Here is a 15,268-nt window from a genome sequence, read left to right as displayed (position 1 = left end):
AGTCATGGACAGTCTCACTGAGGGTAAGTATATACCTAACCAGCCATGGAAAAGCCTTTTACAAAGAGGCATGACTTGACCCAAAGCCATTGTACTATTTGTTGTCTCTCCGAGAGCCTGAATGAATTGTGATTCTATGTGCTGATATGTTCGATGACGGGGCATGTTGAAAGTTGCTACCCTGTACCCACGTATTTCAAGCTCAGAAAATCCAACGTTACTCCTTGAACTGAGGATTAAACCGACCGAGGCAGATGAATTGTGTTTTCTCTGAGTACTGGGACCTATTGCTGTTTGGCTACTGAGGAGTCCAGGGAGTTGCTTACGATAATGACTGCCACAGTGTTTGTTGATATGACAGATGCTACCTTAACACATTGTCACAGAAACATTAATGACACGTAGAGAGGTACTCGTTCGCTCCACTGACAGAAGCATTGTCCAACGATGCCCTCTCTTAAATCAGAAACCCCTTTCTCCCGCAGGATACATGAACTATGATTCACCAGCAGAGGCCATCGTCAAAGCAGTGCATGGAAGCGATATTGAGATGTGAGGTTAGTTCTGACGTGTCTGTAGAGGAGTTGCCCACAGAGCTGCAATTGGCCAAGACGCCAAACGATAGCTCGAGACCAATGCATGTCGGAAACTCGTATTGGCCAAACGGAGCTGAGAATTGCATAACTAGACAGAATGATCCAATGCAGGCAAAGCAAAAGAAAACCTTCTTTTAGTTCTTGCCATTTTATTTTTGGACACGGTCTGGATCGATCGCGGGCAGCTCCAAATCCAGATCTGATCAAGCATCATATCACATCACATCACATCTATTGGGGAAAAGCAACCGACAGAGGACAAAGGTGAAAGCCTGCAAGGCCAATAAGTTAGTCAATCGTCTCCGCTAACTAACAAGGTTTGGCAACTAAGCGTAATTGGCCGAGGAGAGACCCTGGTCAAGGACAACCTTGGCAGAGAAATGAGATGAATGAGGGTGTTTATGCGGACCGTTGGAGGAATCTGGGCGCTTATTGGATTTTCGGTTTTGTGCGCATCCTGCTGATGATGCGATGACGGCATGTGATACCAGATAATCAATTCCTGGTGGTGGTTGGTGATGGTGTCGTGTTGTTGACTCTTTAGAGGTCACCAAAAGTCAATATCACGAATCACGCCATGTTGTTTGTTTGTTTTCAACCATTCTAGGCTACTCTCCTTGAGCTTCGCAACCGCTACTGCATGCACATGCAGGCTAATCATGCCCTACCCATCACTATCGTTTGCATAAACCCCGCAGCCTTGCTCCAGATGACACACCTCGAGAGTGGCAATGCATCTCGAGCTCATTGCTACAGAGACATGTTGAGTAAACAAGGAAAATGCCTACAATTGAGTTCCAACGCCGGATGATCACTCAAGATTCTGGCTCGTGCTGATGAGTTGGCAGCTCTGCTAGCGGCATTGAATTCTTTGGTGGACGGGCTGGAAGCTCAGTCTTTGACGTTAGGCAAACGCCTAACGGCGACTAAAGAAAGTGTGGCAGCTCTTCTACGATGATGAAAAGCCCTGATGAACGCCTCACGTCGATGCTACTGACCTATCACAGCCGGTGTTGAAGTTTCCAAACCGCATGCAGAATGCAAATGCTTATATCGAAATCGAAACGTACTGTACATACATTGGCTGGTTGTAGATGAAGATAATATTTTCATTCGTCCACTCACGCAAAAGAATAAAGCTGGGATGAGCATAGCGGGTAGCCTACAGTAGCATTGTAAATCAATCCCGCTCGTTACGTAGCCAATAAGCATATCCTTGTCTGACCCCTTCTCGAAGCTGGAACACAGACCTGTTGAGGGTCCTTGCTATGGAATTTCAGGCGCAGAATTGGGTACGACACTTTACACAACCAAGCTGATAAGAAGCAACATCGCTAATCGATACAGAAAATGCATTGAGTAAACATGATCGGAACATAAACAAACAATGACTGAGTAGCTCAGCCTGACTAGCAGATCGAGCTAAGTATCATCCAGAGACAAGTGAGCCTTTTTAGCTACTAACTATGTATCAATAATGCGGTGTCTTTCACGGCCGTCCCACTCTCCACGTTCCACTGTAGACTCCACGTTCATCCCAGTCATTGATACTTCAAGCACAAGAGCTCAAGGCTTCCACGAGAGGAATCTGTAGTGCAGTCAGCAGGCCATGTCCCTTGTCCATGTACATCTCGGCAGCCAGCAGCGCAAGCTCGACGCAGGTACTAACAACGCAGGGGCAAAACAGCGGAAATCATCAGGTACCGTGCAGGACCGCTAAAGCAACAAAGGCCTGTATGCCACAAGTCATCCAATCCATAACTAGCTGGTACCTCGTTGGCAGCTAGGAATAGCAACATTCGGGCATTTTACAGAGGAATTCACTGTAGATAGTCCAGGCTGCTTAGATTCCCATGAACGCACAGCCTGCAAACTGGAGCCTGTTCCTTGTTTAAACCCCGTCGTTGAGTAAAGTTAGATGGTAGACAGACCCGAAAAAAACAAGAAAGAGCAGGAATCAGAGTGCTCAGCTTCACTTCACCTCTCGCTTCACCCTGGGCCTGGCCTGAGCTAGCAGCTGTTCCCCCGTCGATACTCCATTCTCCTTACCTGACCGTATCCTCAAATACCTTTTCACAAAAGTAATGCCATTCCCTCTTCTCTTCTTTCGTCCACGACCTCTCTCTCCCTCTCTCTCTTTTTCTTTCTCCTCATACTCGTAATACTAACCCAACAGCAAAACCAATCGATACCGACGGGCGATAGGCGATAGCCCCGAAGGAAACGGAACGGAAACAAAGGGAAAACAGACGGCGCGTTTGGCTGACCTCAGTCTTGGATGCCCTCTACCAATCACTCGGCATCGTCGTCCCCCTTTCGATACTGTCCTGTCCTTTAGGTCACCGTCACGGGGCCATCCATTCATTATTCTTTTTCTAAAGGACAATCGACTTCGACGCGATTCTTTGGGATAACTTGCTCCTCAGTTTTCAGTGTGACGGACGGGACATCTCAATCACTAGTGCATCGGCATAATTCCTTTTCCTACTGCTTCGTATTTCAGCCAACCTCGGACCCTTCTACAAGGGCGACATCCCAATTCCTAGCGAAGAACCTCAAACGTCACCGGCCGGCCGCCCTTGAAATCAGTCGATCCACCCCAGTCCACTCTGGAATTGAAAAGAGACTTTGTCGCCGGAGCAGACTCCACCTGAAGCTCAGGTAGCAGCGCGCACCATAATTATCAACATCTCTCGTTGTCGCGCGCGAGCTCTCTCGAGGGTCTGGACTCATCTTCTCTTTTCTTCGTCCTTTCTATTTCGCCTCAAATCTTCAACAAACGCCCACATCACTGCTGGGAAACTCTGTCTACGCCTCCTTTGTCGCCGTTGGCTTGGTTGCATTGGTGACAGAGCGCCCCTTGAGCGGTAACAAGCGTTTTCGGCAGTTGGAGATCCTTCGAGTTGCCAATTCCCCTCGGGAATGAGCAATAAGATCGCTGTCGCATAAGTCGTCGAGAAAACATTCCAGGAACCAGCACCAGAAGCCCTCCAAATACCACAACTGCCTTGGTCTGCCTCTGTCAGAGGTGCGCGACGCTTGAACCAGAGTCAACAGGGGTAAATTCCCACTAATTACTGGTCTTGGTCTCGGTACAACCCACTGTGTGTGTCGTGCAGTCTGCCTGTGCTTTTGCTCTGCTTTGCTTGTGCGTTGTGCGCTTGTGTGCTCTGCGGTACCTGACTAAGGAGAATCGCTGGCGCCCATTCGCTGTTCGACCAGTGTGTCAATAATTAGACACTCACCCGCAAATCTGGGCATTTCCAATCGCATTTTCTCTTGACGACCGACCGACATTTCGAGGTTCCTCGCGTTTGCGCTGCATTACACTCATTCTCTGAACTCTCTCTTTGCTACTGAAAGCTCCTTTTCTGTTACGGTTCTAATCGCCTTTCACTTTCACTTTCACTTGCACTACTTTCTTCCATAATATCTTCTTTTTTTTCTTTTTCTGTGGGAATTGTCTTTATTTTTTCTCGCAGCCGGGTCTGCTCTCTTACAGCACAGCCAGCACCTTAGCTCCAATCTTACGCACTCTCCCTGCAGGTGGCATTGCTGCAATCTGACTGGTCTGTCTAATCTATTACGGTACCGGTACTTTAACAGGTGCTGTACCCCGTCTTTCAACAACAAACACGACCCAGCTTCATTTAGCCAGCACAACACGCTCGAAACTCTCAACACACCACAAACACAGAGCCATCACCCCTGCGACGGGCCTGTTACGTCGTCCGTCTGCGTATCTTGATGGTTTCAAGGCGTGATTGAGGAAGTTTTCCTTGCCCTCTTCGGAAGAGGGCCACTTTTGCTCTGCAATCATGGCTTCTTCACTGGCTTCCGACAAGCCAAGCTTGCCCGCTCCCGGCGCAGCGCAATACGACCCTTTTATCACAACAACGCCGCCTGCGCCCGCGCCCGTGCCGGCTCAGCACCGGTATTCGAACTACGATCATGATTTTTTCGTGACCGGCCCTGCTTCCCCAGAATCTGCGAAGCGAGCGCTCGCTGCTCATTTGCAAGAGACCGAGCGTCGCCTTGAGGAGGCGGGAAAACTGGGTAATGCCTTGGTTCTCCAGCGCAAACAACTCACCGAACAACTTAAGGAGATTGAGAAGGTGAACAACGAGGAGGAACTGTCACAAGAGCTTCGTGAGCGAATGGTTGGCATCGAGAAGGAGTTTAACACATTAACTCGAGAGTCCGCCCGGAATTTATTGCCCAAGCAAAGAGTTCCCAGCAATGAGGTCAACCCCAATTCACCTTTCGCGCCCGAGAACAAGGGTGGTAGAGTATGTCGCTTTCGCATTGCTAGCAGCACACCGTTTTTGCAGTTGACTGACATTATTTCTAGCGATCCGTGAGCCCTTCCAAGTTCGAGAGCCAAGCAACAGGGTCGCCTACGAAGTTGACCGTGCCTAATCGAAAGATTCGCAACCAGCCCTCAAACCGAGTTCACGACATCGAATTCGCCGCCGAAATTAGTACTTCTCTCATCGCGCAAGTTCGCAATCTGCAAGGTGTGCTCGCCGAGCGAGACGAGGAGAATAAGGATCTGAAAGCCGAAAAGGCACGACTCGAGCTTGAAGCAGAGGGTTTCCAACAACGCTTCAAATCCCTCGATGAGAGTGAGAATCGATATAAGGAGGAGAACTGGAATCTCGAGACCAAGTTGCAAGAGCTCACTGCTCAACACAAGGAAGCTTTGGATCGTGAAAAGAAACTCACTCAGTCTCTCAATGTCATCAAGACGGAAAAAGTGACTATTCAGCGAGAACTTGATGAGGTCAAGGTGCACCACGCACGATTGATTGACCAACATGCTGCCGCCGTAAAGCAACACGATATTGAGCTTGGTACCGTCAAGCGCAATATTGCCATGGCAGAGGGTGAGCGTGCTGCCATGCAACGCCGAATCGACGACCTTACTGGACAGAACCAGGAGCTCGCCAGGGCCTTCGCATCTCAGCGACGCACCGTCACAGAACTGGAGCCCAGCATCCGCGCCAGCGACGATGATCTTGAATCATCCGCCGACCATCTCACTCCAGAGCATTCGCCACCAGTGTCCCCTATCAAGGGTACTCCCCGCCATGCCATGCTTGAGACCGAGACTATGAAGTCATCTCTTTCCCATGCTCAGCGAACCATCCAGAGTCAACGAGGTCTGCTTCACCGTGAGAAGACTGAAAAGCTTGAGCTTCGACGTATCATTCAGGATCTTCGCGATGATCTCGAGAAAGCACGAAGCGATGCGGGTGAACACAAGCCCCACCGAAAGTCTCGTGTCAAGGAGTCTAAGGAATTCAAGAAGCCTCCCCGTCTGCTTGGATCGTTCCGCTCCAGCAGACAAGAGGTTATCACCGACGACGGCGAGTGGGAGGACCAGCATGATGTTTCTCCTCGCGCCTCGGTCTCGCCAATGATCTCCAGGTCTTCTCTCAGCAACAGCACCCAGACTATTCTCCCTAGTATTGAGACCTCTCACCCAACGGATACTGAACAGTTCGAAACCGCTAATGAAGGTGGCGAGTCAGCATTTGAGACCGCCAATGAGCGTGGTACCGAGACTGAGGACTTCCAAACTGGGGCCGAGGAAATGTCAGGTAGCGACGATACCGAGACTGAGGGTACGACCCGAGGTTTCGGTAGCATGAAGAATGCTCCACGACTTCCCGCCGGCTTCACTCGTCATGCAAGCAGCAACTCACTGCATAGCACTGCATCGACTTCTGGCGACGAGGACGACTACTCATATACCAAGACGCCAACTGGCACCATTGGTTCTCAGAGAAGCAGCCGTTTCCGTATGAGCCGTAGCATTTTCAACCGCTCCAGACAAGTTAGCGAGGAGCCTAACTTCCAGAGCAGCCCCGTCAGCTTTGCCAGTAGTCGAGAGGGAACACCTCAGGCCGGAGGACAGAGCCTGTTTGCCGAGCTGCAAGATTTTGGCGGTAGTGACGACGATTCAGCAGGTCCTGGTACACCCAGTCGCATGCGCGCTCGCTCTATGACTCCTGGTTCTATTCGCCGGGGATCATCACCACGACCTGCGGTACCTCCCATGCCTAAGGTCATCATGGTTGACAGTGGTATGATGACTGAGCCTGTCAAGATTGTTCCCAGACTTTCTGGCCTTGGAACGTCACAGATGTCTACCACTGGTGCCATGACGGATGATGGAGATGAACACTTTGCTGAGTCACCTGTTAGTGTCGTGGCAGCGATCCGACGTGCTTCCATGCATTCCTCAATTGGACCATCTGGCGATCGTGACCGTCGTATTCCCTCTTGGGCATATGACAGTCTCGCTGACTCCAGGCCAATTTCTATGGCCTACAGTGACGCTGGCGCTCAGCATGACCCCGACATGGAGAAGAACTTGGCTCTGTTCCCAGCTCCTCCATCTATGCTACCGATCCTGCCCCCCAACTTGACTATGTCCTCGATCGCGTCTGAGGAGGTTGAGCCCGTTTTGGAGCCTGAAGTGGTTCCAATTCCTCCAGCATTGACTTTCACAGCCCTCTCTAACCAGAGCGTTGAGCCCGTGTCTGAGCCCGGAAGCCCTGTTCCTGACCTGACAATGACCTCAATCATTTCTCAAGACCTTGAGCCTCGCGCTGAGCCTGTCGTTCTGCCCCCAGCTCTCACCTTGTCTGGCATTATGGCTCATAGCCTCGAGCCCAAGGCCGAGCCTGAGGTGCCCCCACCTGATCTGTCCATGACTACGATTGTCACTGAGCAAGTTGAGCCTATCGCAGAGCATGAGATTCCAGCTCCAGCCCTGAGCCTCTCCTCCATCTCAACTGAGATTGTTGATCCGATTGCCGAGCCACCTGTGGAGCCTGTCATGTTCATGCCACCACCTCCAGCTCTGTCAATGTCCTCCATCATTGGCGAGCACGTTGAGCCTGTCGCCCCCAAGAACCCCGAGCTTAGCATCTCCAACATTAGGGGAGAGAACATTGAGCCCATTTCTGAGCCCGTTGTCCCTGCTCCTGAGCTTCTCATGTCCACCATCCGAAGCGAGCATGTTGCGCCAGTTGCGCAACCTGAGACCGAGGTTGTTATCCCTGCTGTTGTCGCTCCTTCTCTGCCTCCAGCTCCTGCTCTGAGTTTCTCTGCTATCCAAGGAGAGAATGTTGAGCCTGTCGCTAGCAAGGCACCCGAGCTTGCTATGTCTAACATTGTGGGTGAGGTAGTCGAGCCCATCGCTGAGCCGGTTCAAGTGCCTGTCATCCCTGAACTCACCATCTCAACCATTCATGGTGAACAGGTCGAGCCAGTCATCGAGTCGGCTCCTGAGCTGACTATCTCTGCCATCCAGGGAGAATATATCGAGCCCACTGATCTCCCTGCCCCCGATCTGGCCCTCTCTTCCATTGCTATTCAATCCGTCGAGCCCATCAGCGAGCCAAAGAAGTTGGCTCCCAAGCCATCTCTCAACCTGTCTTCCATCTATGCCGAGGGTTGTGAGCCCCGTGAGGAGCTTCCACCCACCCCCACTACCCTCGTGTTTTCTGGTCTGTCTACACAGAATGTTGAGCCTGTATCTGAGCCTGCCCCATCTCTGGCTTTGTCTGGTATCGCCTCTGAGAACGTCGAGCCTGTACTTGAGCCTCTTCCTCTGCCTCCTACTCTCGTAATGTCCGATATTGCGACCGAAGGTGTCGAGCCTGTCAGTCCTGTCCACAAGACACCTACGCTGCCTGCTTTTGGATTCTCCAACATCGAGTCTATCGAAACCTTCCCTGTCTCTCCCCGAACCCCCAAGAGAGACGGATTCATTCTGCCCCGCGATATGAAGTCACCTTTCATAAAGCAGGATGTGCCAAGAACACCTGAGAACCAGCGCGGCATTGATCAAGGGTCATCGCCTCTCATGGTTGAGGATGAGAACGGCCAATCTCCAAGTGACACTCCCGAGCCTGCCACTCCGGACTCGGAGCGACCTTTCGACAAGCCTGTAGTTATCATGAACGATCAAGGTGCGCAGACATCTCTTACAGCTGATGTCATTGACGCCATGTTCAAGGCTCGTGCCCAGTCTGCCTTCAGCCATCAGAAGAGCCTGTCGATGGCCAGCATTGGAACTCCTGGAACCACTGGCACCTCAGGCACGGTCCGAATTCGGCGATCACAGGAGATGTTCGAGACTCCAAGCCAGCACGAACGTGACACTGACGATGTCTTCAACACCAGCCCCATCCGTCGTCCTGGAAGCTCCAGGAGTGGCAGAGCATCCGTCCAAGATGCTCCTCCTCTGCCTGCGAACCACCGCCAAGTCATCGAGGCTGCGCGATCCAACTCGTCTCACGGCCCTCAGAACAACATGGGACCTCCTCTTTGGCCTGCTTCGGCGCTTAAGCAAAGGCCAACCACCCCAGGGAACAGGGCCGCCTCACCAGCGTCCACCGCTCGGGCTACGCCTACCCAGCGTACTGTCCGAAACCCTGTCAGCTACAGTGAACTCGGAAGACAATCGCCATCGAAGCATACAGCTGCGTCTAGAAAGTCCTCTGTATCCTCGTTCGCTTCAGAGCTTGACACTCGATTTAACATGCGCCCTGGCGAGATGGGCATGGATCCCTCCGGCTTCGGACCCAACACTGATCCCCGCATGATCCAGGCTATCACCCAGACCATGATCGGTGAGTATCTGTGGAAGTACACTCGCAAGACAGGTCGTGGAGAGATGTCGGAGAACCGACATCGCCGCTACTTCTGGGTTCACCCTTACACCAGGACTCTTTACTGGAGCGACCGAGACCCCTCAACTGCCGGTCGCACTGAGCTCAAGGCCAAGAGTGTTCCTATCGAGGCTGTGCGTGTCGTTACTGACGATAACCCCAGTCCTCCTGGACTCCATCGTAAGAGCTTGGTCATCATCTCTCCTGGCCGAACCATCAAGTTCACTTGCGCTACTGGACAACGACACGAGACCTGGTTCAACTCGCTTTCGTACCTACTTCTTCGTACCAACAATGAACAAGCTAATGTCGAGGACATGGCGGAGAACTTCACTCGAGAGGATGTTGATGAATTCAACCCCCAGTTTGGACAGCGCGCGGCCAACGGGACACGACCTGGAGCACCCCCTTCTCTGTCGTCTTATAACTCTCGAACAACCCGTAATGAGTCGCCTGCAGTTGGTATGTCTATGAACATTCCAACTCTGACACCCAAGGCTCAGCCACAGCGCCCCACTGGAACGCTGAGCAAATTGAGTGGCTATTGGAAGGGAAGCCAGCTGTCTGGCACGCTCACAAGTCGCCGCGGCCGTGGTAGTGCCCATAATGTTAACATTTATGAAGCCAGCGAGGCCCACGACAGTGCCGAGGATGTGAGGGAGATCATCGAGCGGCAGGATAGGGAAGCTGACCGTCTCGAGAATGTCCGAGCATGTTGCGATGGTAGGTTCAAGTGGTAGCAAGAACGAGAGAGAGTACATATACTAACAATCATCCAGGCAAACATGATGTCGGAACTCTGCACCATTTCTCCAAGCGAGGCCGTCATGGCAACAGCACTCACACGCACTCTCACCCAGGACTTACACACTCTCATACTACTATGTCTTCTCTACGCTCTCGAGTTTAAGCACATGCAGACTCATTCACCTATACATTTATTCCATTACCTGTAGAACACCATTTCGAGCAATACACTGTTGTATGGCAAACACCAACTGTTACGATCGACATCCTTCACGGACTTTCACGAGACTTATGATTTTCTTGACTTTTTTGCTGCGCGTCCTTGACAATGAACCCAGGAGCACTGCGACCAAAAGACTATAATCACCTTACTACAGCCAAACACCGGCTACGACCTGTCAAACTTTCCTACTTTGTCTTTGTTTCTTATAATACTGTTCTGCAAACGCCATTGCAGCCAACCAACCACCCAACCACAATTGGATCTGCCGATCTAGTGTAGTATCGACGGAGACGGAAAAACACCAAAAAAAAACAATCAACACACCACACCACACTGCATTTTAGCCAACACATTATTTGTTTGAGCAGACCTCTCTCAATCGGATCAGCGCATGGGAAGCTGGGAAGGAACCTACAGGAGTTTTTGTCTTGTCTACTGTCCAGGTGTTGTCTAGTATAGCGCAGCTCACCTGAGAAGTATTGATTCATGTAATGTTCTCGAGGCTGTGGTCAAAAGAGAAGAAGGAGCTTGCGTATAGACGCGATGTGCTTGGAGAGTTTCTAGGCGAGGGGTATTGATGACTGAATGAGACTTTCGTATTAGACTGATTGTTGATGGCGATGTGAGGTCTGCCTGTCTACTAAATTTCTGATCATTTCGACTAGTGACGACCTCGAGAGCAAGTGATTCGCTTAGTGGTTCTAGACAGCCCAACGTTGTCCTTTAAGCCATAAAGTGTGACTTTATGGGCTGTTTGCGCTTGTGAACCGAGGCCGAGGACAGATTTCAGTTGAGAGTGGTCATATGTAGCAGCCTCCACCCAGAGACAAGAGACGAGAGAGACCTTGTGATGCCTCCACTGGATTTGAGTTTCAGGTCCCAGCAGAAACGGCCTCGACTTTCATGGTTGTTAGTGCGGTACGTATTTCAGCCCATTCCCATCGAAGAATTAGTGCTTCTACGGCGATCATCTACGTTAGTAGTTTTGCCAAATCAAGGATCTTGCTGTACGTCAGAGAACTGCACCTCTCACGATATACGGGGCCTGAGATATTTACTTACTGGATATAATCATCGGATGAGAATATTAGTGACTGATCACTGCATTTTCCAGTGAGACCCGCTGAAGCTCCTTCATTCTTTTGCCGCTGTCTCCGTGAATATTGGCCTTTACAAGGTACCTTGTCCTAGTCGCGAACAGCGGGGGAGGCCTGTCAGCCAGTGGATTCATCACATGACGTATGTAGCCCGTAAGCTCGAGGTACCTTAGTCTTACCTCACCCGACCCGACCTTCCCAAGGTACCTATGGTTGGTATGGCATGGTACCTCTAGCCTCTAGCGGTGTCACTTACATACACTCACTTGAAAGTGCCAGCCTATCAACTAACTCCGCGTATAATCATTCCGTCTCCCCCAACCAAGATCTCGCATCGTCAACTACTTTTTTCTCCCTTCAGTACCTGATCGACCTTGATCTTTTCCACTCCATCCGATGCGTCCTTCTCGCTGTATCCTCTAGCTATAGCCTAGGGTGTAGTATAGTGCCCCTCCTGCGCACAAAGCTCTCTTGAGAGAGCCTTTGTGGCTCCGGAATTCGGAGCCATGGCCACCTTCAAGTCTCTGCTTATAGCATACGTCCTCGGCGGTTTGACCTTTATACCACTGGTGATAGTGTCTGTGCTGGCGTTCATATTCTATACCTCTCCCATCGTCGACGACACCGCGAACGAACCGAAATACAGCCCCATCGTCGACAAGGACGATGATACAACCGCCCTCGAGGCCGCTAAGCGGTCGCACAAGAAGGACAACCGCGCGCACGAGAACGACCTCGATGTAGCCGCCGGCTTCTTCGCTGTGTGCAGAGAGTACACGCCTATGGGGATCAATGCGAAGCCTATTGAACGGTCAACACCCGTGGGATCTACGACCGTGGCTCCCTCGAGTCCCAGTGTCTATCAGACCATGTACCGGAGCATATTCGAGAGGAAGCCCACACCAGGACCTCTAGACAACAACAGTAACAGTACGAGTCAACGGCCCAAGAATGCGGGCAACGTTTTCTATGTGGTTTTGAGGTTTGTACAGCTTATCCACACCCCACATCCCTTTACTGACCTTTGTCCAGACATGGCCATCTTATGTTGTTTGACGACGAAGAACAGGTTGAAGTTCGACATGTTGTTTCCCTGGCATACCACGAAATCAGTATATACTCAGGCGGTGATGTCACTCCTGAAGGCGAACTCTTCATCAAGCGAAATGCAATCCGACTGTCCCGAAAACAGGCTGGTACCGAACTCACTTCTGACAGCCCTGTTTCTAAACCTTTCTTCCTGTTCTCTGAAAACTGTTCAGCCAAAGAAGATTTCTACTTTGCCCTGCTCAAAAACCAAGAGCAGAGTTTTGGGGTGGATGGCCAAGTGCCGAAGCCATTGCATTTCGATGTTAAGAATATCATCTCGCTGGTCCAGAAGCTTCACTCTACGGAAGAGAACATCCATTCGAGATGGCTGAATGCATTGCTTGGGAGAGTCTTCCTAGGTATCAACCAGACGAAGGATATCGAGGCCTTCATCCGTGAGAAGCTCACTAAAAAGATCTCTCGCGTTAAGCGACCTTCATTTCTTACTCATATTACCATCAACGGAATTGACACCGGCTCGGCAGCACCTTACTTTACGAACTTCAAACTCAAGGATCTGACAGTTGAGGGAGAATGTGTCGTTGAAGCCGACGTCAAATACTCAGGAAATGCTCGTATTGAAATCGCCGCCACGGCAAAGATCGACCTCGGCGCTAGATTTAAAGCACGGGAAGTCAACCTTGTCCTCGCAGCTGTTCTCAAGAGAGCTGAGGGTCATATGCTGTTCAAGATCAAACCGCCACCGAGCAACCGAGTCTGGGTAACTTTTCAAAGCATGCCCAAGATGGAAATGGATATCGAGCCCATCGTTAGTGCGAGACAAATCACTTATACAGTCATCCTTCGACAGATTGAGAATCGTATCAAGGAAGTCATTGCAGAAACAGTCGTATTGCCATTCTGGGACGATATGCCCTTCTTCAAGACGGAGCACAAGCAGTGGCGAGGCGGTATCTTTGAAGGAGATGACGCCACGGTTCCCACTAGTGATGCTGAAAGTATAGTTGCTGCAGCAGGAGATGTGGCAGCTGTCAGCCATCTTGATGGAACCCCGGATTTAACAGAGGAGACAAAACCTCTGGAAAAGAGCCAGACAGTCCCAGTCATGGAAGCAACACCGCCGCCAACAGGTCTCTTTGGGCGCAGACTTAGCAGGACAGGCACCAACCCTCAGGCTTCTGCTTCTGCTTCTGCTTCATCAACCAGTGTCGACTCTAAGGGACCGGGGGCAAGCCCAGTGTTGAAGCCCAAGATCTCCAAGACGTCCCTACAGCCTATCGTGGGTACTGATGCCGCTCACGCTGATATTTTCAAGCCATCAACATCACCGCCTGATCATGCTACTAATTACATGGCGGCTTTGCACTCCCGCTCACACGACGCCTCCCCCAAACCCCCTCAGATTTCAGATGCGCCTTTGGAGTCATCGTCTGCTTCCCAACGGTCAACCCGATCTTCACGCTCTTCCTCATCAGCAAACGAAGCCCTCAACAATGACGTACCGGAAGACACTCAGAAGACCCCAGTTGCCATAGGCCGCCGTAACACGACCTCGTCGACTGGTTCATCTCACACCGATGAAAGACCAGGTTCCTCTGCTGCCTCCTTGAAAGAGTCCATCAAGAGCCAGACAGGGTCACTGGGAAGGAGTTTCTTTACACGCCGTGAGCATCCAGAGGTCCCTGTTCAAGTAGAGGAGGAGGCGGACTTAAGTGATGGTTCCCGAGATCATCAGAATAATCCATTACAGAGACAGACTACGCTGGCGGCTGTTTCAAATGCAGCATTGCAAGCCAAACAATGGGGCTGGAACGCTTATCAACGACACAAGGAAGCACGCAGACAGGCAGAGCAAGCAAGCCATCTTGATCTCAGTCAGCCCATGGGAAGAGGTCAACCACTACCTCCTCCAGGAACACCTCTCCCCAAGCCTACAAATGGCATGACGCGGATAGCACCCCCGACGAGCGTTCCTACGAGGAAGCCAGTTCCTGGACACAATTCAGTAGAGTCTCTTGAGACTCACCACGAAAATCATCCCGAGCATGAGCATGAGAATGAGAAGCATGGCGAACACCGTCCTCCCTTACCTTCTCGCGGACGGCGCAGACAGAGCCACGCACCTGAGCCGGACAATGGACAAAATGTATTCGTCGTTGCCGCCCCAGAGGACTCTCAGCCTGCTACACCATCGGGTGATGATCCTTCAAACCATCAAGTGTGGGCTTCAAGTGATGAGCAGACAGTGACAGACAGCGGAACATCTCATCCTCCCTCGATGATCACCAACGAATCCTCACTTGTGCAAGAAGATGAAAAGTCAGCCAATCCTATAGAGGCAAAATCTGCCCCTCCAGCAGCAGCAGACGACGACGACGACTTTTCTGGATGGATGGACAACGAACCGTTAGATATGGAAATCAATGACCCTGTACAGCCCACTGCACAGGAAGTCAAGTAACAAACAAAGAAAGGGAGAGGAAACCAGGCGTTCTGGACTGTGCAGGTTGGGGATGACTAGAGGTCTCTGATGGAGCAAGCTTCCTTCATGGAACTTGCCTTTTTATAATTATTATTGGATCGGCGTTGCTGGACGGTGGATGAGAACTTGGTTATAGGTGCTACATCAGATATACCTTAGGAATTGAGCAGTGATTACACGCAGCCTATACTGTACATCGAGATAGCCGTATCTGCCATTCGATTGCGAGTGTCATCGGATGAACTTTACTTGTCTTGAGCCGTCGATCCAGCTCATGAATGAATCGTGCTTGAACATGCTGAAAAGCGAGCATTCCCACAAGGGCGCCCCGGGTTGACACCCCTCAGCTCGCCAAACAGAACGACAAACGGCTGGATAATTCTTTG

The 15,268-nt window shown here is 51.1% G+C and overlaps 2 protein-coding genes; both read left to right on the top strand.

The window, feature by feature from the left end:
• Positions 1–4,414: 4,414 nt before the first annotated feature.
• On the top strand, positions 4,415–10,193 carry FFUJ_05671 (probable AMI1 protein; the record flags this gene model as incomplete). XM_023578909.1 has 3 exons in its annotated part: positions 4,415–4,885; positions 4,948–10,006; positions 10,063–10,193. 3 exons carry the CDS (start codon positions 4,415–4,417, stop codon positions 10,191–10,193), a joined length of 5,661 nt encoding a protein of 1,886 aa, XP_023431841.1.
• A 1,663-nt stretch (positions 10,194–11,856) lies between these two features.
• Positions 11,857–14,861, top strand: FFUJ_05670 (related to C.elegans LIM homeobox protein; the record flags this gene model as incomplete). XM_023578908.1 has 2 exons in its annotated part: positions 11,857–12,332; positions 12,383–14,861. The coding sequence occupies 2 exons, from the start codon at positions 11,857–11,859 to the stop codon at positions 14,859–14,861; spliced, it is 2,955 nt and encodes a 984-aa protein (XP_023431840.1).
• Between the last annotated feature and the right edge of the window lie 407 nt (positions 14,862–15,268).

The sequence above is a fragment of the Fusarium fujikuroi genome, chromosome FFUJ_chr06, assembly GCF_900079805.1.
Source record: "Fusarium fujikuroi IMI 58289 draft genome, chromosome FFUJ_chr06".
In the NCBI taxonomy this organism is placed as follows: Eukaryota; Fungi; Ascomycota; class Sordariomycetes; order Hypocreales; family Nectriaceae; genus Fusarium; species Fusarium fujikuroi.
Note: the sequence above shows the minus strand (reverse complement) of the source record. Positions and strands in the feature narration are given on the sequence as shown.